Below are 25,407 nucleotides of genomic sequence, written 5' to 3' on the forward strand. Positions count from 1 at the left end.
AAGAGTGAGAGCAGAGATGATACTCTGCATGCAGCAAAAGAAAAAAAACAAACCTGTCTGTATCCCTTCATACCTTCTGAATCAAAATTAGGTCTCTTTCTAATGATTTTTAGTTGGGAATACCCATAAAGTAAGCAAGTAAATTACTGAACCAAGTTACACAGCCAACATCGCTGAGAAGATTGTATCACATTATCATAGCACTACCTTTTCCATCTTAAGAAGTGTCTGTCACAAGAAGAAAAAAAAATCAGCATAAAGAGGTCTGAGACAACATTCTTTATCTTATTTTGTAATTTTCTTCTACCTGTAACTGAAAATCATCTGAAAAAGGCTCTAAGATATACACTTCAAAGACAAATTGCAAGTATGCTCTATGACGGAGTTAGCGGGCTGCTGTTTGGCCTTGAAATTTTTCACCATTTTCTGCTTTGCTGCTTTTGGCTTACTTTCATCTGATTCTAGTCCTTGTTCTCCCCAAACTGACACATTTTTATACACTTAAAACCACTCATAATTTATTAATCTATCAATGTAGTGAAAAGACAATGGCAAATGAAGGTTTTGTTCCTTATCCTAAGAAAAACATGTCTTCAGATTAAGCTATTTTAGGAAAGCGTGCAGGTAAAGCTAGAACCTATGCTACAGCAGTACATCTACACCGGCTACAGAAAGCACCAGAGAGCACAGGAATAGCAAAGAGGACAATTTAAATACTGAAAATGAAATAAGAAGTATATTAGCACCAACCACTTTATCAATAATCATATTTACCTCTGAATGAACTCTCTGTATGTGTGACTGAAGATTGCCTTTCTGAGAAAAGGCTGCAGGACAAAAGGCACAAGCATGGGGTTTTTCACCAGTGTGCTTGATCATATGGGTCTGCAATGCCCCCTTCTGGTTAAAGGCTTTTCCACATTCACCGCATTTGAAAGGTCTTTCACCTGAAAGGAAAAAGGAGGAGGATGTGGGGTAAGGGGATGCAAATAAATATTAGCAGTTTCCTGTATCTAAACAAAAAGTTGTCTCAGCTAAAATAGAATATTGTGTATCTATATACCTGTACATACACACACACCAACACAAAAACACACATTATTTGGTGGTCAAGGTAAATAATTTGTCAAAACACCTACCTCAGCATCTACTCTGATGTAGGTTTGTGAGAAGTTTTATGATGAGCTGATGATTATCAGTTAAAATGGGTAAAATAAATGAAAATTGTATGAGACAATTATAAAGAACAGCTTCCCTCGACTTGTGGTTTGGAAAAATCTCAACTGTTGCTACGCAAAACCACTGAGCAGAGGGTGGAATGAAGAGTCATAAATAACCAACAGTCAAAAACTTAACCTTTCAGTTAGTCTAAAATCAAAAAGCCTTACAGCAACGCTGCAGAAGTTGGCCTGTGGTTCCCACTCCCTGATAAATATTAATAGCCATTCATTAACAGCCACCTCTTGAAAACATGCAATACGTTTTTATAACATGAGATATTGTACAGCCTTGCTCAGAAAATAACTTTAAAACCCTCAATGTTCATATTACTACTGAACATTAAAGAAAAACTAGACAATACTATTACAGGAATGCTCTGTCACTGTTTCCTGATTCTGCCGTTCTCATGCTGTACGTTCTTACAGGCATTTGTACCTTAACAAACTAAGCACAAAGAGCTCCCCAGAAATTTTAAGTGACAAAACCTAATAGAACTGCGTAAACATGTGACAAAACTGCACATTTTTAACATATAGATATCAAGAACAAAGTTCAGTTTCTTACAACCATGTCTTAATTGACTACTAGAAATCTCCACTGAGAACTCTTTTTGTGAAATATTTCAGCAGTGGTAACTCCAGGACCTTGAAAACATTTTAACACTTTGCCTTTGCACATGTCTATAGCAAAACCACTCTGAGCATGCTACGATACGTCTGCTACAACAGTACGTACTAGCACGTGCTAAATATTATGCATACTAAAGCAGTTTTACTGAATATTTTTAAACAACTTCTAAATTTTGAGCTGTAATTATATCTAGCTTAAAATTATTAATTCTTCAATTCAATGTTTGAGATAAAAGCAGCTATTTTCTGAAATAGATTACAAGCATGTAACTCACATAGCATCAGCTCTGAAGGAATGTGTGTTTTCTGTTCTGCTGCTTATGGCTCTTGAAAATAGCTGTAAGGTCTTCCAAGTTTTAACTGTGTATTTTTTAGCATAGATTAAAATACAGAACACTGATTCAGATCCTGAAGTACAGTGACACAATTCATATTGGGCTTTCACAGGGAAAAGGCTTAGCTTCCACTAATAGCTGCTGGGGAACACACAAGTATTGCTGCAGGTTAAGTAAATTTTATTAAAAAACTTAATTCTAGTGTGGAAACATGGATTTTTTTAAATTCTGGAGTATAACTTAAAATACAGATTTAGGAGGGGGGATGGAGATTCATCACTTAGTTATTAATATGGGAATTATAATCCCTGAGATTAAAATTTTTTCTCCCAAAGGTATAAGAGCTGGAAATCAGTATCTATGAACAAAAATCATTGCAACTGAGACACTAATGTGATGCTGCACATGTAGCACAGACATGCTCTTTGAACAATTAAAGACTCAAGTATTCTGAATTCTTTAAAGCAGAGTTGTTCTTTCCTATATATTTTCTAGTACCTCAAGCAATTGGATGCCAGACTGGTTGTCTGCAGGTTTAAGCTAATTACACACCTCACCAATTAGAGTATTCAATAGCTACTTGGAACTTAAAATGACCTACTGTCTTGTGCAGAGTGGGGGTGACATTTTGTGTCTCTGCTTTCCCAACAGACAAATGTCTCTTTACTCTTCAAAAGAACTATAAATGCTCTTGAACTTTGTGAAGCTTTAGAAAAGTGCCCTCAACCAACTATAATCTTGTTGCTTTAATTCTGACCAGAATAAGCTAAAATGATTTATCAAATAGATGCAGAACTCTAAAAGAAGTTAATTTTCTTTTTTTTTTATTACTTTGAGGCAACTTTTAAAGTGGATACAAGGGTGACCCCTTGTGTTACTGTTTTACAATTAAATTGTAAAGCTTAAAAAGATGCCCAAAGAGTCACGCAATGGAATTTTTATTCCACCCTTGTACATAGCAACTAATCGCATCACTGTCTGAACAGACTGCTAATACAAACAACATTACACACTTACATAATTTACTACTTGAGTCAGCTAAAAACTAGACAAACAGCGATTTACTCACAAGACGGAAAATACATGTATACTGCACATCACTGAAGCACCTTCAGTGAAGGTTTTGTTTAAAGCCAAATTCATACTATATGACATATGTCTGGTTAAAACTTAAGAACTATTCTTACAGCTCTCTATACAATTCAAAAACTTTTGTATTATTTTATACCTGGCATTTTTAAATTATTTCAATTGCTTAAGGGTTAAAGAAACTCACGTATTTATTAGAACAGTAATTTTGCAAAACCCATCTGCTATGCATTCTGCAAAACTGAACAGAAATCTGCTCTTCAACTATCAAAATTATGATCTAGGCTTATCACCTCCCAAGTTCACTTTGAACATCCTGAAAATGGCAGTTACAGTAAGCGCAGAAAAAAATATGTCAGTAACTTTAAATAAATCAATCTAAAAACCAAAAGCAAGGCTACTATGTTACTAGTTTTACTAATTCTCACGTATTTCAACTCTATTTGTGACTGTGAATTTAAACTTCTTCTCTGGAGTGCGTAAGATCTTATGTAGAGTACCTGACTGGCCCTTATCAGGGTATTCCAATTCTGGGGCCCACCGAAACTTTGAGTACCAAAACTGGTATTCTACAGCAAATAAAACCCGCAATGTACTTAAAATTTCCAGACATACCATTAGAAACAGTTAAAAAGAGAACTTAAAAGCATATAAATTTCCTAAGCAAAGGAATTATGCAAAGGTTATTTTAAGCCAACAGGTAACACCATCTAGTGAGCCAGATGTATTGATACTATTTTGAATCCCAACCGAGAGAACAATATTTAGTCTTTCACAGATTAACTGAATTTTGTAAAACAAACACTAACTAAAACAATTACTTTCACAGTCTTACCTGTGTGTATTCTCACGTGTCGTGTTAACTGACTTGGCTTCTGGAACGTCTTTCCACAGTGAGGACAGGAATAAGTAAACCCACTTCTGTCGATATTTCTGTTGTAAGATCTGGTATTTGATACCCTGTCATTTTAAAAAAAAAAAAAAAAAGGAATTTAAATAAAATCCTCTTAATCCTACTATTAAACATTATTTTGAAGAAGCTGATTTTATCCAATCATTTCTTTACAGTGTAAATTTGATGACAATGTAGAGTATCAGCTGCAACAGTTAAATTCTTTAATGATACTAAAAGAACTAGAAATGTAAATGGAGCACTTTTCTAAGTGCCTAGAAACACAAAGAATTTTACAGTTATAGCTGTGAGAAAACTGATACTCCTTAGAGGCTCCCTAGAGCCATTTTCACTGTAAATTCTGCTGGAAGTATACAGTGACTTCACAGCTACTGTTCTGGGGGGAACTTTCAACTCTGCACACCTTTAGCAAGATTTTTGTTCGTTACAATAACAGGAGGATCTCATGAACTAGAGCACAAATGCAGTTGCCGAGGTCTAACAAAAAAAAAAGGTGTAGAGTTTAACAACCCAAAAATTCAACAACTGCTCCTCAAATAAAAAAATCACAATCTCCACAGAGACTCCCATAATTCATTTCTCTACAAATAAAACTAATTAGTTTAAATGACTGCTGAAAAATAGCAACGTGGAAAAAACCAACTGATTTTATGCTGAGGGGAAAAAAAGGAAAAAACTAAAACCTCGGTGATTTTAAAAGGCCATTACAACAACTCAGCTAAAAAAGGTGAAACCAGAAGGCAGTGTGGTATCTACTGCACTTCACATTGTACATAGTGCCTGAGTATTTACACTCGCAGTAATCCAGCTTGTTAGTACTGGTTAAAGCTAAATGAAATTAAACAAATTTAAATACCTGGTGTCCTTCTGAACAACTGAGAAATAAGATTTACCTAACGTGAAACAGATGTGTAAAATACACCTCCACCTTGAAACAGAGGCTGGTATAACAATATAAAAAATAGCAGAGAAGTAATTTCAAAGTAGTATTACATGCATTTTTAAAACCTCTTTATACTCCGGCAGAGAGAGCACAGAGTTTGGGTAATATATTTTACTTTTATATGTTAATTATAGCTACCAAAATTTACTGAAGAATCCAGAGTAAAACCAACTCTTCTTTCCATCTCAGGGCAGATCTAGACCAGCCTGACGGTCAGAATACGCTCTCGGATGAGCAACATCTGTTTCAACTCTATTTGTGGCTTTTTAATAAAGGAAATAATATCCAATTTGAAGACAATTGTAAGGACAATCCCTTAAGATCAGATCACTTTCTAAATTATTTCATCACTTAAGAGTTATAATGCCCATTTTATTTTTAGCAAAAGGCAGATACTAGATTTAAGTCATTTCCTAATAGTTCTCCACTAAAATGTTTCAAAGACAAAATAAACTGCCTTTTGGGAAGAAAAAGTGCAACCACTTCATGAAAAAAACTTAAAGGAATTTTAACTCCTAAAATCTAAGTTTATTTTACAAAGAAAAGCAAAAATCAAATAGTAAGAATTTTAACTACTGGCCTATGAACTTTATATACAGTCAAACAGGCTAGGTCAAATGCAATCTTTTCATAAATACAAGAGGATCATGTCAAAAAGCGGAATTTTAAAAATTAGAATGTCTACATTTTTCCTTTCAAAAGAATTTCTACTGAAACACAGAAGGTGGAGCAGGATCATGCAAATCATTAACCTAGCTCATGTACGTGGATTGTACTGGAGCTGATAGTGAAAAGACAGTAAAGCACCATTATTGACAACAGTTTCTGGAATACAAATGCAACACGTTCCTACGTCTGAACTGATAAATAAGGTGAGTGTCATATATGGAAGCTCTAAATCCAGAAATAATCCATGTTTATGAAAATAAACAAATTATTGTGGCAAGCTATCTCATTTATATCAGAACGTGCCATGTGTAATACTCTGAAAATTGCAGCCAGCATATTAGATTTACTCATCTGTTCTTTATTTATTCATCCTAACTTACACAGATGTCCACAAGAACATTTTTGTGTGTAGTACTATATAACTCAATAGAAACATAACCACTTTACCTCAATTTTCAGTTTGCAAATGGAAATCTAGAAAAATATTTTTTAAAACCTTCTGGAAAATAACTATTAAGATCTCACAGCCTGCATTATCTCCTAATGAAAATAATTGAAAATATCCAAAATTTCTAATTTTTTAATATGTAATTTTTTTCTATCTCTTTAAGGAAACAAAGTAAAGATTAGAAAAGAGATCAGCTGCCAAAAACCTCAGGCTTTCTTAATGTGTAAACTAAACCAACAGAATTAAGGTTTTATTTCTTCTATCTTCAAAGTAATTTTCACCTTCCTAAAAGTGAAGTTAACCTAAAGAGCTGAAAGGAAAGACAGAACAAATTTTCACCAGAACTAAGAACAGCATTTATTAGGCCTGTTTTTTGCCTTCATTTTGTGCTTTTTCAGATTTACAAGAAACTCACAGCAGGTTGTGGTGAGGACTACCTGCAAAAGATGATTAAACTGCAAGGAACAACTTATTTCTTTGCAGAAGGTAAGTATTAGGATTTTTGCAGTTACAATAACTGCTACATAAAATTAATACATATTTGCTTCAATGTACTGCCATTAGCCTTTAAAATCAGATAAACACACTTCAAAAAGTACTCTTCTGTGTAAGAAAAACTTCACCTGTGTTTACAAATAGCTAGCAGATGGAACTATGCTTATTGTGGGTACCTAAACACAGGAACAGCAATGGAAAAAAAAGGACTCCTCCAAAATAACTATGTACTCTAACAAGGTTTTAAAAAACCCTTGAAGCTTTTAAAAGGTTTTAAAAAACCTTTAAAAACCAAATGCTGTTTCATAACAGGACACCAAAGGAGTGATCTGCAGAGATCATGGTACTTCACCGACTGGAAACACTACGCTTGTTTTTCCCAGCTACCAACATAAAAGTAACATCTGCTCATGTCGTTACAATCCCGTGACTGTCACCTTATTTTATAGTGAGTTTTCATATGCTCCTTTAGCTGTGAGGACGTTTCAAATTCCTTTTTACAAGACTTGCAGCTGTGGATCCTACTGCCTGCCAGTTCTTGACGATGTTCCTCCATGTGTATGGACAGCTGACTCTGTAAAGTAAATTCATCTCCACACTCTGAACAGATAAGATTCTGAAAGAGATAATAGAGACTGATTTTTCAAAAGATTCCAGAACAGTTGTACACATGCACAAGCTTTGCTCAAATAGATGAATGTGTCCTTCTGTGGACATCAGCAGCTGGAAGCTAACAGCAGTAAGTATACATGCAGAAAAAGTTTGAGCCCCATAATATTAATCACAAAGAATAATCATTGTAAGTTTATGGTAATATTTATATTTTAAGAAACTCCCCTGAAACTAAATTCTGAAATAGTTCATATGGTAGGAGAAACAAGCACTTCAGTACCACTGTCACCAGTCCCTATCTCCTTGGTGGTTCAAGATACATACAGAAACTACCCCCAGTGACATTACACTATGGTCTACATAAATATTTGTTAAAAATATGGCTAACCATCTTAACTGTAGATTCACGAATTTTATATTTTTACTATTAAAATGATACATTGTCACTTTTTAACAGTAATCCCACCACAGCTACTACTGATTCCTTAAGCTATCTTCACAGAAAAGGTGACAGAAATAAATAAGGGCATGTGATGTGTCTGACAGACATCACTTCGACCTATTAATTCTACAGCAGCGTTAAACATACCAATTTCCAATTGTATTAGTATTCCACGTCATTTAGAATTGAAATTATACTTGTAAAGTTTAATGCAAAAGCATTACCATTTCTCTGAAATTCAGAGGAAGAATCAAAGTCAGATATTGTTTCAATGAAAACTAAAAGCTCTGCATTTATTTGACTTCCTTCTGCTTTTCAAAGCCATTAATTTTATTCCTCAGTGTATCACTATTTTTTTTACAAAATCTAAGCAGAGAGGCAAGATTGAATATCTACAAATATTCACCACCTTTTTGGCAATGTATTTGTTTACATATTTCTTACTGACATACGCAAGAAAATTCAGACATTTTTTGTTTTGGTTCACTCCTCAGTAATTGTGATTACCCTCGTAAATGGCTATGTTTTTTGTCCTTTCCCATTTTTTTTCCTCCTTGAACGATCAACAAGCAGGGGGAAAAAAAAAAATCAGTGTTTATTTAAATAAAGATATACACAAGAATGTTGTAATCAAGAGGAACAAAGATACGCAGTGCTATTTTTAATTGCTTTGACAATATTTTGTTCCCTATGTCTGAGAAAAAAAATTTGCAATGTCACCAGACAATATTTCCACACAAAAGTTAAAAATCTGACATCTTTTAATAAAACAAAGTAATAGCTCAAAAATGACTTGTTTAATCTAACCTAGAGATCATTATTACTGGACTCAAGTTACAGTGTGGAGCAGTAAATAAATAAATATTACTTTCTTTCTGAGGATCTACTTTCAAATCGAAGAAGACCTCTTATTGGAAAATATTGTTCTTACACAAAAGGATAAACTAAATTTGTTGTATAAGTAGGGAAAAGTTACCTGAAAAGAATATATATATGTAAGTATACCATATCAAGCTCATGGTCCCCCGAACTGAGTTTATTGATCTCTTCTCAGCATTTTTCAGACGTGCATTATTTATGACATTAGGTTGCTACTGCATGTATTCTATTAAGCAACTTACACAAAAGAATAGCTAAGGAAGTCTTTGAGCCAATGAAAGTCTAGATATTTTTATTCTTCACTATAGAGTTTGCTATAGGAAAGCAAGGACATGGTAAAGCAGAAAAACTGTACAAAACCCACGGCAATATACCAGGCCCAGTAGCCTCTCTCTGGAATAGGCAGTACCAGATTTAATGTTTTGCCCTTCAAGCAAACAAAAGATCCTGCACCACCACACACAGAACGAGTAACTGCACATTGTTAACCTCATGATGGTTAAACCCACCTCCTAACGTTAAACAAAAGGGTCTGTTCTTACGCTGATTATTTAAAATTCCTAAACTCAGAAATAATTTTATAAAGCTTTACTCATCTAATTCCACCTGTATTAACTATCTTTATCTTATCAGATGCAACATCTGAAGGAACACTTTGGAACTCATCATCCTCACCTGTTTAGTATCAATGAACATAAAAGATTTCAATTGGCACTTTTTCAAAGGCCATCGCTCCTGAGTATGACTGGACAAATCAAGTACAGTGAACATTGTTTTAAAAAAACAACCAACAAAACAAAACCCAAAAAACAAATAGTCTGGGGTTTTTTAACAACGGAATTTTTACTTTCTTCCACCAAATATTAGTTTTAATTTTTTCAACATATTGAGGCTTATCTAAAGCCCAAGCAAACCTCATGCTCATGGAGAAAAAAAGACATATTAGCAGTTTTAGTGCAAAAAATTAAAAATTTTCGATTTGTATTTAGCATTCCTGTCTCACCAGGTCAAAAAGTAACAGTGGATATCACTGCTTATTTCCACAAAACCAAGAGTCCTCTAAAAGAATGAGCATATTTACACATGGCACGTTCTTCATGACTTCTTAAAAGAAAGCTACCTGAAAGTGAGGAATTCCAAAGGTGTTTCTTCTACCATTGCACTAAAACACCAAAGAATGTGAGGAAAAAAGATAGACTCTTGCTCAGTTTCAATAGCCCAGAAAATTCCTTATGGAACCTTTCACAGCAGCAATCAATCACAAAATTGCATTTCACCACAGACAGACAGACAGGCTCCCCCAAACCTAATTGCAGAGCTCAAGAAGCTAATCATACTAGTTTCTTGTTAATGCCCTTCTGCACTCATCTGTAGATAAAGCTGGCTGATGCAGCACAAAACAAGGCTGAAGTTATTCAAGTCTCAGCTTGTTCAGCCATCTCCTCAGCTGCTACGTATGTTCCCTGAGTACGTATCTTTGCTCTGGGTTCAGATTTTGAACCCTTCTAACAGCAGAAGTAAGAACAGCAAACAGGAGGAAGAATGTACTCCACCGATAACTTCTTATCCCGCACATTACATAAGACTCCTGGATGACAGCTAGAGCCATCATCAGGACCCTCTGCTTCAAGTTCAGTTCCAGCTCTCGCACAAGCCCTGAGCATAACTACTGGGTAAGTCATTCCTGCAGCTCTCTGTGAATTAATCGTTACATTCAGTCTAATCATTGAATTATAGGGCATTGTAAGAATACATTCATTAGCAACTGAAAGGTATGAATATTTCTACAGATTTAATTTTCAAGCTGCAGACTGAATTTCGAATAGGAAGGCATCACAGAACATATTCTGACATCTGTACCAAGTATCAAAATCAGAAACGCTGAAGTGGATAAAAAAATATAGTGTGATAGAAATTGATACTAAAAATCACTGTTGGGCATCTTGCTCAATGCCCAGTTTCCTTACTCTGATTGTTTCAGCAGTTTGTAAATCAAGTTTCCCCCATAAACACGTACTAAGCAATGTATCACTACAGATACACTAACATGAAACAAAACTGTACTCAAGTCCTCTCACTTTAACTTGGTTGTTTACTTGATAAAGCATGAACCAGTAACAAGATGAAAGGAGGAATATATCCTCTACAGACAACGTTCCCTGCCCAGTTTAGGGAAAAATGCACATAGGCCTCTTATCCCAAACCTACTGGTCAAAACTGCTGTAAGCTGCCTGCAGCTGGTGTGAAGAAACATACAACCGTTATATTTCTGATTAGACGTCCAGCGATAAAAGTGCATACCTGAGTCTGCTCAAATTCTCCAAACACAAAGTGCAATGTCTAAAAAGCTCTCACAGGAGGAAGAGGTAGTTGCATAGCTGAAAACTTGGTATTTTGAGCAGTACAATCAACTGTGGCAACTGCAGTAACACAGTAGTGAATATGAACTGTGCAAAACACTGCTATGCATTAACCGTTTGCTAAGAATTTAACCAATGCCTTATAAAAATCGAAAATGAAATTGCAAGATGGAAAGAACAAGAAGTCCTCCCAAGTGAAATAACCACTCAAAAAAGGGGTGGGAATTCTAGAAGTGCTTCATGATGCAAGAAACAGATAGTGAGGCACTCTCACCATGACATTTGCCATCAAAAATGATTGCCCAGACAATTACATGTGGGCTTATCAAACAATGTGCATGAAATAACAGAAATTGCTTCAAAATAAAACTATCTGTAAACAACTTATCAGTTAGTAAGCACCGGAAGCGAACATTTGCTTATATCCAGTGCATCAGTTTCTGCTACTATTATTAAAACAGGCTCCCCACAGTTTCCTATCTCTTCTGAATGAGACCATTTATTCAATCCTCCAATCTAAAGCATAAAGGTGAGAGATTAAGTACAAGCATTCTGACATGTCTTTTCAAAATTTAAATTAAGAAGTTTAATGAATTACCTCTTCTTTCTCATGTAGCATTATATGAGCTTTCAGACTGGCTACTCTGGAGAACTTCTTGTTGCACACAGGACACGTAGGATCTTCACCATTGTGAGTACATTTATGAAGTGTCAAGTTGAATTCAACATTAAAGGACATCGGACACTGGTCACATCGGTGAGGCTGTTTGTTAAAACCACAAAACAAAGACAAAATTCAATCTTCCCGTAAGTTACATATACCATAGGTGACACATACAGCCATACAAATAAAAATGTTTAAAATAAAAAGAGAGTAATACAAGTACCTACATATGATGATGATCCTTAATACCAGTATTAATTAATTTCGCTTCTTTGCATCTCACTGCTGAAAATGCAAATACAGCATTTCAAGAGTGTATTGGGAAAGAAGGCAGGGAACTAAAGAAAGCAGAGACTCAAGAGTCTGCCCAAGGAGAATGAAATTAGCAGGGGAAAAGAATGGTAGAGATCAATTTTCCTACTTTAACTGAGGTTGTGAACTGTACTGAAAGCAAAATTAACAATCAAACGGGCAAAGCAAAGAGCTTAGTTCATGCTAAGACTGACTACTCTTCAGCTGGCATCTCACAGTCAGTGCTCATTCTTTAAGAGCACCATCACTTTACACAAGTGTGCAACAGCATGATTTTAACCATGTCAACTTCCTTTTTTTATATATCAACTTTACAACATTGAAACTTGTGTAAGTAGTTCTTTGTATACATGGAGTATCATCTCGAAGTCCTACAATTTGAAAAAAAATCTGTACCTACAGCTACCTCAAAGAGCAGTAAGATTATTTTTCCATCACATGTAGTTTTAGCTTTGTGAAACAGAAAGCAAGGAAGAGAAATTAAATGCTTCAGATTACAGATGAAATGTGACAACAGCTCCATTTAAAAAGTCAGTCCAGTCTTAATCACGTATCTGTATTTTTTTTCATTCTTTTCCAAATTTGATCTGTAAACAGCTGAAGCGATGACATGGATCTACTAATACACACATGCCACATCAGGCTGCTTGACCCTACTGAAAACAGCTATAAGAGACTGGCAGGATCTAGTTATTCAGCACAACCATTATTTTCTTTTTATTGCTAATGTGTAGAATCAGTTCACAGATTTGATGAAAAGAAACCCATAGATTTTTCTCACCCACCTGAATATTTTACAAATCACAGAAAACAGCTAAAATTAAAAATTACTGAACCAGAAACAACAATCTAACTATATGGCATCACAGTAAGGTCCTGTCTCAAACGAAACATGAAAGAGAAACGTCATAAAACACTTAGGTCCCCAAGTAGTGATGTGATGACAAAAAAGAAAATTATTTCTTGCGTTAGCTTTACTTGTTAGCATAGGAAAACACTAATATACATTGGTATTTTCTAACTTTATATCTACTGGAATTCATACCTTGTCATTTTGCTCATGATCCCTCATATGGCGCTGGAACTGGGTCTCTTTTGGGAAAGACAGCAAACAGATCTCACACTTACGGCAGTTAGGTACTTGGTAGCGAAAACTACTGTTCTTTACATTCAGTGTCGGAACATCATCTACAAAACAAGCATCAAAACATTCACATGAAGCCACATTTCATTTACTCCTAATTTATTATAAAAAACCAGAATCCTTTGAAGCAGAAACTATTCAAACTTCTGTAAGATTTTGACTTACAGATTCTAATTTCACTGCACCTTGAAAAATCTTGGACACAAACATTACTGCTTCTACAAACACAGAATCAAAGGAATATATCCATCCCTCTAATTGCCAGTCATTACGGAGATAAATAATCACCTTTTCCTAGTAATTTGAAATAAATTATTTCTGTGTTTCATAAACGCCCATTAAGTTTGCAGCAAAATAAAATGCTGCCAAATACACTAGGTATGAATAAGATAGTGTCAAGCATTACTTTTAGTAATACTACATCAGTTGTTTCTAAAAAAACCTTTTTAAAGGACACAGCAGTTCTACTACACAGGTTTTCTCCCTCCCCTCCTTTCTTTTTTTTTTTTCCCCAAGTAAAGTTTAGGCATCTTTTCTTTCTTCTACCTCTGGCAATGGAAAACCTTTATTAGCTACCTTTGCATTGTAAAACAAACACCAATGTTTCAAATAGCTGAGAGATGCAATTAACTGCAAGTCAGACTGTGTACACGTGCATTCCGTGGAGAAAATGGTATTTTTTTAATAGACCCAGTCACAGTCCATACAGTTTTCTTGTTTTGAACTCCCACAGTCACACAACTTTTGCTATACAAGTTACAAGCTTCTATATCCTCTTGCTCAAATGGCTGAAGACAGTTCTATTTATATTTTCCTTATTATCTTAAATATTTTTCCAAGTAAGTTAAACACCTTTTACACTTCAGAAGATACTGTATTACTAAGAAATTTATCCCTTTTTCAAAAAAAGAGAAAAATTTAAGAAAAGTAATTGCCACAACTCAACGAACTACCTTGACAACAGAATGCAAAAGGATGAAAAAAAAAAAGGAACATTGATTCTATCCTATCTAGACATGCAAGGCCTGATGTTTTCCTTTAGGACGATCAGTACTTACCACTTATGTAAGAATTAGGCATAGGAAGTAACCACACAAATATAAGTTTACAGCATCCTGTTTACATGTCCTCAGAGGAAACCAAAGATAACGATTCACAGAGTACTTCTGCTCAGTACTGCACCTACCTCAAAGTCCTGCCTCATTCACACAACTCTCAACTGTAAATTCACAGGATATGCAAACCCTATCAGTATCAGGTATCCTTTCCACCCCTGAAATGGTTACAGTTCTTCAAAAGCTGGAAAGCACAGCTTTAATTACAAACACTGTACTTTAATCCTTGTGATGAATACTCCTGAGGAGATTACAGGCACAAAATCAGTTCCTCCAATACTCCACAGAATCATGGTACCACCAAATGACTTGGGTTGGAAGGGACCTTAAAGATCTTCTAGTTCCAAACCCCTTGCCATGGGTAGGAACACCTTCTACCAGACCAGGTCGCTCAAAGCCCCACCCAACCTGGCCTTGAACACTTCCAGGGATGGGACATCCACAACTTCTCGGGGCAACCTGTTCCAGTGCCTCACCATCCTCTAACAGTCAAAAATTTCTTCCTTACATCTATTCTACATCTCCTCTCTTTCAGTTTAAAGCCATTATCCTTTCTCCTGTCACTACATGTCCTTGTCAAGTCCCTCTCAAGCTTTCTTGTAGGCTACCTTTCAGTACTGGAAGGCTGCTATAAGGTCTCCTCAGAGCCTTCTCTTCTCCAGGCTGAACAACCCCAACTCTCTCATCAACCCATCCTCGTATCAGAGGTGCTCTAGCTCCCTGATAATCTTTGTGGCCCTCTTCTTGACCCACTCAAGCTGGTCCATGTCCTTCTTATGCTGGGGGCCACAAAGTTGGACACAGCACTCCAGGTGGGGGATCTCACCAGAGCAGAGCAGGGGGCAGAATCACCTCCCTTGACCTGCTGATCACGCTTCTTGTGATGCAGCCCAGGATACAGTTGGCTTTCTGGTCTGCAAGCACACATTACCATGTGTGCTCAACCAACATCAACCAACGCCTTCAAGTCCTCCTCCACAAGGCTGCTCTCAATCCCTTCTCTGCCCAGCCTGTGTTTGTGCTTGGGACTGTCCCAACCCATGTGCAGGACCTGGTACTTGGCCTTGCTGAACTTCATGAGGTTCACACAGGTCCACCTCTCAAACCTGTGAGGTCCCCTCTGGATAGCATCCCTTCCCTCCAGCAAGTCAACTGCACCACTCAGCTTGGAGTCATCAGCAAACTTACTGAGGGTGCACTCAATCCCACTGCTCACGCTGCCGACAAAGATGTTAAACAGCGCCAGTCCCAATACTGATCCCTGAGGAACACCACTTGTCACCGGTCTCCATTTGGACATCAAGCTGTTGACTGCAGTGTGACCAGCCAGCCAGTTCTTTATCCATCAAATCCATGTCTCTCCAACTGAGAGACAAGGATGTCACGTGGGACAGCGTCAAATGCTTTGTGCAAGTCCAGGTAGATGACATCATTTCCTCTTCCCTTATCCAGCAATGCTGTAACCCTGTCAGAGGCCACCAAATTTGTCAGGCATGATGTGCCCTTAGTGAAGCCATGTCGGCTGTCATCAATCACCTCCTCAATTTCCATGTGCCTAGCATAGTTTCCGGGAGGATCTGCTCTATGATCTTGCCGGACACAGAGATGACACTGAGTGGCCCCTAGATCCCTGAGTCTTCCTTTTTTCCCTTTTTAAAAAATGAGGGTTATCATTCCCCTTCTCCCATCAGCAACATCTTCACCAGGCTGCCATGACTTCTCGAATATGATAGATAGCAGCTTAGCCACTTCACCCACCAGTTCAGAACCTGCAGATGCATCTCATTAAGTCCCATGGACTTGTGCACCCTCAGGTTCCTTAGATGGTCTTGATCATCTCTCCCACAGTGGGTGGTTCTTCATTCTCCTAGTTTCTGTCTTTGCCTTCTGCAACTTGGGTGGCATGGCTGGAGCACTTGCCAGTAAAGACTGAGGCAAAAAAGTCACTGAGTACATGAATACGTACTCCATGTCCCAAATAACCAGGTCTCCCACTTCTTTCTGGAGAGGGCCCTCTTGGACTATAAGAAAACGTAACGCAAGAAGTTTTCCTTTCCCCTAGAAAAGGGAGTAATTGTTCAACCCCATGAAGACCTGACCTCTCACTTTGAGAACTGAAAAATAATCCAATCCATGACTTTAGGCCTTTAATCTTTCTCCATGAGCCAAAGCAATTATTATCTCTAAACATTCACACTTAAGATCAAAGACACCAGCCAACATACAAAACCAATGGTAAGCAACTGAAGCAGTGAAAAGGTGACTTTCAAATAATCAAAGGTGTTAACTTCTTTACAATCTGAAACACAGAAAAAGCAACACATGCTCACTAGCATCTGAATAATACTATTGAATTACTTACCTTTTAGGTTAATAACATTTCTATATCTAACTTATTAAAATGTGTATCATATCCACAACAACTACAATCCTGATTAATCTACAGGCTATGAATTTTCCTCTGGAATTACAAAAGGAGTTTAAATTAACTATAAGTTAATGAGAAATTAAATAGCCTTGTGATGTTTCCACAGAATTTGATAACTGTAAGTGTATGAAATCATTATGCCTGATGCAGAGATATACAGAAAGAAGGTATTTCAGCTCTTCTTTAAAAAGAAGGAAAAGATCACCACTAAAATAAACAGAAAGGGCTAACAAAAGCAAAATCTTAAAATATTTCATAGGGAAGAACAGAGAAACACCCTAAACTTTGGCAAAAAAGGAGTTGACAACATCACACTCTGGATCAAAGAGCAAGGAGTTCAAGGCTAGTTCATGGTTGATCATAAACCTCGTACGACCTGCAAGCCTTTCCACCTTTCTTATGGCCCTCTGACCCGAAGGAAGAAGAAAGAGAAGGCACACATTTAGAAAATCCATTGCTTATGTCTGTAACATCTAAAGCATTACTCTTTCAAAGAAAACCTTTGTAACTCTTTGCAAAGCCAAACCTTATGCTTTTGGTCCTATCTTTCATATTGCAAAAGAAAGATGTTTGGGAGTCAGGACTGGACCCTAGAATCAGCAACTGGACTGTACAGTCCAGCATGAAGAAGACTGCTTGACAGAGGGCTCCTACTGCAGAAGCACATCTAAAGGCCTTTAAAGATTAGGCACAGCAAATCAATTTACACTAGATTCCAGAAATCTTCAAGGGCTCGACTACTGAAAGATCAGGCTGAAGACTGAGAGCTCTAAGTAGTTGCAGCTCTATGAATAGAAAAACAGTCCAGGTTGGATTTAAAGAACTCTGAAACTTCAGTCATTTCACCCAAAGGTCAAGGTAGAGATCTAACACAGATTAAAATTTATATACAAATTAATTTATTCATTAACACTATGTCTAAACTAGCTTAAGGGAGAGATGAGACTATGAAAATCTTTTTTCACTTATATTGTCACTAAAATACAATTTGGTCCTCTATTACCAGCCAAATACCAAATACGTGCGATTCAGAGTTGCATGGCTCCCTTTTATTAAAGGTGCAGGAAGAGACTTTTTATTTTTACTCTCCCCTTAGTATCAACAACAGTATTCAGAATAACATCACTACTGAAAACAAGCAACTGGTTAACAACAAGGACAAAAGTGTGATGTTGTGTTTAGAATTGAGAACATAGAAAAGATACTGACATTTAAAGAAAGAAACAAGCAAGTGAGCTATATTTTAACTTCTCAGGCAGGTGTCACAGACTTGTGAAGTATTACTTGGGTCTGTCTTCATTTCAATGTAAAAATGAAATAGCAGTCTGACACAGGTTTTTGTTAGAAAAATTAATAACCAGACAAAGACTTTAGCTACACTGATACCTCTATACCGTAGCAAGTCAAAGTAATAACCTACATTACCGTATTTCGGGAAAATCAGCAATAAAACCCAGTTGTGCAATTATATTTCCTTGTATTTGAGAAAAAGTGCTTTTAACGCATTAGCCTGGGTCATGAAAACAGCCAAACACTGCAAAATACTGAATCACCTTTAAAGGTCAGTATTTTTGAACACCCAAAACCACACAGATCATGTCATTCAAGAAGCTGACAGTGGAGTACAGATCCTGTACTTTTGGGTGCACTGAGAAATTTATTAAAAAAAAAAAACAACTCCTCTAAACATTCTCTGTGTATCAAAGGGAAACAAAATAAAATAATGACATACATGACATAGTGTTTGATGGTCACAATTCATCATTTATCATATTAGCAACTCTAACATAAATAGCTAATATGGTGTCTATGCACTCAGAAAAATAAAAATACTAGGTATACAGATCAAGCAATCTGTTTATTGTCAGAGAACTCTGTCCAGGTGAAAAAATAAATCTGCTGTCTGTTCATGAACTAATGAACTAATATCCTTCAGGTCAAAACTAAAAGTTTGAGGTTTTATTTAGAGAAGACATTAACTGATTAAGCATAAAATTTCAGCAAAATCACATGAAAAACTGGCACACTCCTACTAGAAAGAAGCTACTTATTGACATCCATAAACAAACACACACAGAAAGAAAACAAAATTGATAGCAGAGTAACAAACCCCCTGAAAAATAAGTGATTCTTTCGGCTCTGCACCGTACAACAAATGATAAATCCCAGGGAGCAGCAGCGAAGTTTAGAACACTGCCATTTATTAATATTAACTGCAAGGAAACAGTGCAAAAGCCACTGTCATTTTCTGTTATATTTTCAATTTGCAGGTTTGTCTAGTTGCAACATAAATCCACCCTATTCCATCACAGCTTGAGAAAGAGTCAAGTATCGATACAGGGAGCACTTAGCTCGACAGTCAAACATACATTCTCTCTGTACCTTACAAACTGTCCAAAGTGCCCCAAAACATCAGAATCAGATTTGCAAAGTACCTATCAATGACAATAAACTTTCAGTTTAAAGATGGACTTATTTGAATACTCTTAACATTACAACCTTTAAGCTGTTTTCAAATTAATCGTCCCTCACAGAGCAGCAGCAATCAAGCTTCGGGTCAGCTCAGCTACAGATTTCTGTGATACAGCCTTCATGAAAACTCGACCTCAGCAGTTCAGTCAGCAAGCAGGTGCTCTCTGCTATAAGCTACTGCTGACAACTCAGTGTGGAAGGAGGAAGACAGAATTAGAGCACTGCCAACCATTCCTCCTTATGTAAGCAGCGCTGTGCCTCATGGCAGCCTGCAGTCCTCTCTGCAAGGCGCAGATGGACTCATTCAGCTGTAAATGCAGCACAGCCTTATTAGATCTCCAATAGCATACTCGCATCCAACTGAGAGGACACAGCAAATACAACACTCAAGCTTGCGGAATTCATGGATGAAAACTTGTCACTGAAGTTAAATGGCAGCTGGCAAGACTAAGGACAAAAGGGTCTGACCCTATCAAAACGGATTTACTAATTCATGAGTGGAAAGAAAGTGGTAGGACAAGAGAACAAAACACGGATGGCAATGTTGATGTTTCCTCATACTACACTTGAAGTCACAGAAAACAAATGATAATGAATCATTAGAACATTTTGCTTAGTTCTGCAATCATAAAGAATCAGGTTAGTTTAAACCTAGCTCAGCACTCTTAAACAAAACCAGCATGCAGTTATTCCTTCTAATGGGAGAGGAGCAGGGGAAAGACTCAATCTCAGTCACCTATTAGGCCAAAATCCAGACATTAATCAAGACTTGATCGTATAAGACAAGGTAATCTTACTACATTTTGGCAAATACTCTATATGGAATTCAAAGTAGTACCAGTCCAGACCCTTAGCTTCCAGGAGCACGCTGCTGGGGTCGATATGCAGCACTAATTGCTCAGCATTTGCCAACACAAAGCAGCTGCATGCTTTTCAGGTAACTCCAGAAGTTGCGCAGCCACACCAACACCCTGCAGGCAGCAGAGAAGCCTGACACGACACAGAATTAATAGCTCCGTCATAGCTGGTTATTTGTTATATTGTACTGGATCTGGCTGGGATGGAGTTAACTTTCTTCATAGCAGCCTGTATGGTGCTGTGTTTTAAATCTGTGACTAAAATAATGCTGATAACACACCACTGTTTCAACTGCGGCTGAACAGCACTTGCACAGCGTGAAGGCCTTCTCTGTTTCTTACTCAGAGTCCACAATGAGTAGGCTGAGGGTGGGAGAGGTCAGCAGGGAGAGCTAAGGCAAACTAACCAAAAGGATCATCATACTCAGCAATACAAACTCGGGGGTAGGATTTCCAAGGTCGTCTTTGCTCAGAGACTGACTGAACATTTCAGAATGAACTAAATGATCTGCAAGATGACCTTCCCTCTCCCTGAGAGTGAACACAATCCAACTACAGCAGAAAAATTAAAAAAAAAAAGACATGAGAGGTCTCAAATAGAAATTTAATTACATTTGGAAATACATAATGCATAGGAATGAACGAGATATGAGGGTATGAGCACAACTGCAATGGGGAATAAAATAATGAGGACCTGCAATTGGTAGGAAGCTATGGAGAAGGGACAGAACAAGGGCTGACTTTATTTCACAGCCAGAACATAACTGCATAGATTACCGGGAAAAAGGCATAGACATATTTCAAGTGTAGTGAGGAACTAATGTGGAATTAAAGTACACCCATGTAACCTAAATTTATCTTCTCTTTGAGACTCAGTATAGCCCTCATACATAAACTTACATTTTGTTCCTGCAAAACAGTGAGATGAGCAAACAGGATTAAACTATTAAAGCCTAAAGGCTAACTTTCAAAAGTTTGAGCTCTTGTCCTTCCTATATTTTTTAAAAAGGAATTACCCATACCTATCATTTTTAACAGACTTAACCCACACTGCAGCAGTACCACAACCTGCATGGCATCACCACCTACTCTCATCAGTCACCGCATCAAAGCCTAGTGCAAAACTACTAAAATAGTCTACACGATATAAATTCAAGGAAGACTTCACTAATGAATTCAAGTTGCATTTTAATTCAATAACACAAAATTGGAATGTAAAGCCTCAGAAACGATTTCCCCGTAATTCAATATACTCACACCCTAACTGATGCAAGAAGACTGACAGGCAGCAAACAAAATACAGCCAGCTCCGCAGGGGCAGACTTAAAGCTACATCACCATCTCTGTTTCTTATATTTGTGTATTTAACATTCACCACTCTTCCTGTGTGAATTCAGTTAAAATTTAACCCTCCAAAGGCAAAAAAATACTCAGTTGTAATTGCAGTCATAAAGGAATTCAGTTTAAACTTGTGTAAAAGTATCCTTTGGGTTTAAATATAGGACATACATTCTAGGCTTAAAAATTACTTCAGTACACTCTGCAAATATTTCACTTGGCTGTTCAAAGAATCCTGCTATTTGAATTGATGAGACAGTTGTGAAACTCAAAACTGCTCATTTCATATTGCTGCTATTCAAACAGTGACAAGCAGCGCTGGTACAAAGAGTACCAGTGCTTCACTGTGGCGAAGGAAAATTTAGGAGTAGAAAAGAAGGCAGATGGTTCAAGAACAGTAATAGAATCCTCAGAATCCTTCTCATACACCTGAAACAACAGGAATAGTGAAGCAGGGACTGCCAACTCATGATAACAGCTCTGCATTTACTTGGGCAAAACAGAAACACTCACACATTAGCCAGAAAGAACCAGTGTCAAAGTCTCAAGATTTCACCTAAGTTTTCATGGCACCCTGTCAAACACAGTAGCTAATAAAATAGCCATAAGCACCCAAAATATTACTCTGGATCTATAACAAATATCTTCAAACACTCTTTTTTCATTAGCTATCTAAGTACACAGGAAAAGTCTGGCATTCATTTCAATTCCAGCTCAATACCAACTCTTCATTGCTAAATTCTAATTAAAACAAGGAGTTGAGTAAGATTTTTTTCAAAATAACATCCAAAAATATGAGGCCTACCATTTTTTTTAAACTTTTATCAAAGCAAAATCACATTGCACCTTCCAAAACACTGGCATGTTTCAAGGTTTTTCCTTTTCAATTTTCAGGCAGTTCTTCCAAGCACCAAAAATATTTAAAATCAGCATCTTCTATTACACTAATATCTTAAAGAAACCATACCAAGAATATTTCATGCAAAGTCTGTTAGTAAAACTAAAAGTAAAGGTGACAGTTTGAGGAATCATTACTAAGAAAGTATCGCTAAGATAGTCAAGCTTAAATCAGAGAAATAAATATATTCAGAAAGGGGACTGAGAAAAACATATACCAACATAGATAGAAGACAATAGATGTTACCCTGCATGTTTTCTTTGTGCTACCTTAGTGCACAATAGCAGGGGAAATCGCTTTATTGCTGAGATTCCTGAGAGAACAGAGTAAACAGAACTGCCCCTCAGCCACTGGTTCTCAAATTAATGTTGGCACCAATGCACACGACTACAGAAACTACATATGGCCTAAACCTCTTGACAGTTCAAATGCTGTGACGTGGGTTACTTAGAACCACAGCAGCCACACTGCAAACTCTGAGCCCACATGTATTAGCAAGTCTTTTTTAACTTCCTTCTCATGTTAGAAGCTGTGTCACGAGAATCTATGTAAATGTGTTGTGTGTTAATGCTAAGTCTGTGGTTAGAGCTGCTTGTCCTTTTCTTGCTTTAAAAAAAACCAATTGCATTTAGTAGCATTTTGTCTAATGCATTCTTCTTGCTTCATATACATGCAAGGTCTCATCCTGAAATTTTCCAAAAGGCAAAGGCCAAGGACCTGCCACACCTCTGTAACAGTATTTGCTATGCAACCACTGCTAAGCAGCCAGAGCAAGAATCAATGAGCAGCAGAACCCCAAATCACAGATTAGCCCTTTTAAGCTTCTTCAGAATCATACCCTACACTTCAACCACCTCAAGGGAGGCTCACATAATGGTTAAGGTTGGAAGGGACCTCTGGAGGTCATCTTGTTCAAGTCCTCTGCTCAAGCAGAGCCACCTAGAGCCAGTAGCCCAGAATTGCGTATAGATGGTTTTTAGTAGCTCTACAAAAGGAGGCTCCACAACTTCCTTCTGTAACCAGAGCCAGCACTCAGTCATACTCACAGTAAAACTGTGTTTCCTTATGCTCAGACAGACCCTCCAGTTTGTGCCCACAGAAGTCAATTCGAACAGTTCAATTAAGTTTAGGAAAAAAAAGGAAAAAGAAAGAGATCGTTGCAAGATGGTTTTGGGAAAACACTACACCAGTGAGAAAAAACTTCCCTTAGAGTAGCAGCCATTGAGGTCAAGACACTGTTTTGACTACTGCTGCCTAGAGTTCAGTTTATCTAACATACTTAATTTTCCTAGAACAAAGAACACGATCTCATACTTGACATGCATGGCGGTTAAAGAAGTCTAAGGAAGTTGCATAACAAAACATTACTGAGCCACCTTTATTTTCTTCCAAACAAAGCTGTATTAGCATCAACATACAGACCGTACCACTACAGAGAGCAAGAGCAATGCTTCTCACCCGTGAAAGACGTTAGCACTGGTTGTAGAAATCCTGAGGGCCATACTAAAAACGGACACCACTTAAAAAATGTACAATTTCCTAAGCAAAAGACACGAAATTTATTTCTGTAAAGTTATTTTCTAAACAGAATTACTCCTACTAAAAGGGAAGTCTATGGAATTCACAACCAGTTTTCAAAGTCTGTCAGCCTGCATCCGAATGGGACAGACAAATGTTCTGAAAACATCAACTTCCCAGATTCAAGCTGTTCTGCTCATTCAGAGCTTCTTTATTCATTACCTTCTTTTAGACAAATACAAGAGTGGACGAAAACATGACGCTTGCCAATGCTGGCTTTGTTGTTTTCCCAAACTGCTGAAACCTCAAGGACCAAAGACCCCCAAATCCACAATATTTGCCTATACAGGGCAGAGTCCTTGCAGTTGCAGACTGCTAAAGTTCCTGCGGTAGGCCTTGACCATGTAATTCTAAACTGCTGTCTGCAGCAAACTGCCTCTATGAAACAACTTCAGTAATAAAGCAACAAACCATTTTTTAAAAAAATTAAATACACAAAAACCACAAAGTATGATCAAACTCACTATACGAAGTCATGTCTTCCATACCTCTTACCACAGAGAGGGTCTAAGATCAAGGTCCTACTACAAGCAAAAAGGATACAGCTACTAGGCACTTTTTCTGGACAGCTTGTCTCAGTCTTGACCTTTCATTCACACACTGTGCCATTATTACAGGAGCTTACACACATATGATACACATGCATGAACTCCTAAAGAATTAAGTAGACATATTAGCTAAAATAATCTTCAAAAAAAGCCTTCCCTCTTAGCTTCCAAACCTGGTATCAGCCAAAGCTCTTTGAGTCCTTCTTTATATACTTAGTGTTCAAAACCTGAGATCAACAGTTCCCACAAAAAAAAAAAAGAAAAGAAAAAAAGGAAAAAAACCCACTTCCTGTGGCCCATTTGGCTTTCCATACAGGAGAAAACATTTTACCCAACTTCCCAACAGTCATGTCACAGTACAGCTTTTTTTTTTTTCCCCACCAGCACATTTCAATTCTACAAAATGTATTCCACAGAAGGCTCACCTACACATTGCTCTTGGAGAGCCGGAGCTCATCTGCATTCAGAAGCATTCAGAGAACCAGACAAGCTAAATATATAGTGAAAATATTAATTTAATATCAATATTAAATTGGGTCTTCATAGCAGAAATAACTTTGGTATTGGAACGTTTTACGAAATCCCATTCTATCTGGTAAAAGCCAGTAATTCACGGCTACAAGCATTCACACTGCTTGTGCCGAAAGAGAAGTCATGAAGGTTTCAGGTCTACCCAAAACACAGTACTGCAGTTCGGGGGGGGTTTAGTCGGATACCACTCATGAATGCCTTGTATTTACCATCAAGAAAGCATCACACAAAAGAGCCATAAAACTCGCTAGCTACAAACTGTCAAAAAAACCCCAAGCCCATTAAATCAACCCTGCCCTCTAGTACTCTCTAGTTATCAACGACACTAAAATGCAAATAAAACTTTACTGAAAAAAGTGACACGCATTAATACGTTTGGAAAAGAACACCAGTTCTTTTTTACGCATTTACTCACAAAGCAAACGACAAAATTGTTTTTTAAAGTCTCAAAAAAAAAAAAAAGAACCCCCTCCTTCTTGGAACCAGA

The 25,407-nt window shown here is 37.2% G+C and overlaps 1 protein-coding gene across 1 annotated transcript in view; it reads right to left on the reverse strand.

Moving 5' to 3' along the window:
- ZNF236 (zinc finger protein 236) overlaps window positions 1-13,189 on the reverse strand; it is a 60,269-nt gene extending 47,080 nt beyond the window's left edge. The window contains exons 1-5 of the mRNA XM_010146064.1: window positions 13,057-13,189; window positions 11,634-11,798; window positions 7,180-7,358; window positions 4,110-4,234; window positions 775-947 (exon numbers count right to left, since the gene is read on the reverse strand). Of these exons, the coding sequence (XP_010144366.1) occupies window positions 775-947; window positions 4,110-4,234; window positions 7,180-7,358; window positions 11,634-11,798; window positions 13,057-13,083 (669 nt within the window). The 5' untranslated portion in view covers window positions 13,084-13,189. The remainder of the gene's footprint in view (window positions 1-774; window positions 948-4,109; window positions 4,235-7,179; window positions 7,359-11,633; window positions 11,799-13,056) is intronic.
- Window positions 13,190-25,407: the final 12,218 nt, after the last annotated feature.

The sequence above is a fragment of the Buceros rhinoceros genome, unplaced genomic scaffold (assembly GCF_000710305.1).
Source record: "Buceros rhinoceros silvestris isolate BGI_N320 unplaced genomic scaffold, ASM71030v1 scaffold4502, whole genome shotgun sequence".
NCBI classification, from domain to species: Eukaryota; Metazoa; Chordata; class Aves; order Bucerotiformes; family Bucerotidae; genus Buceros; species Buceros rhinoceros.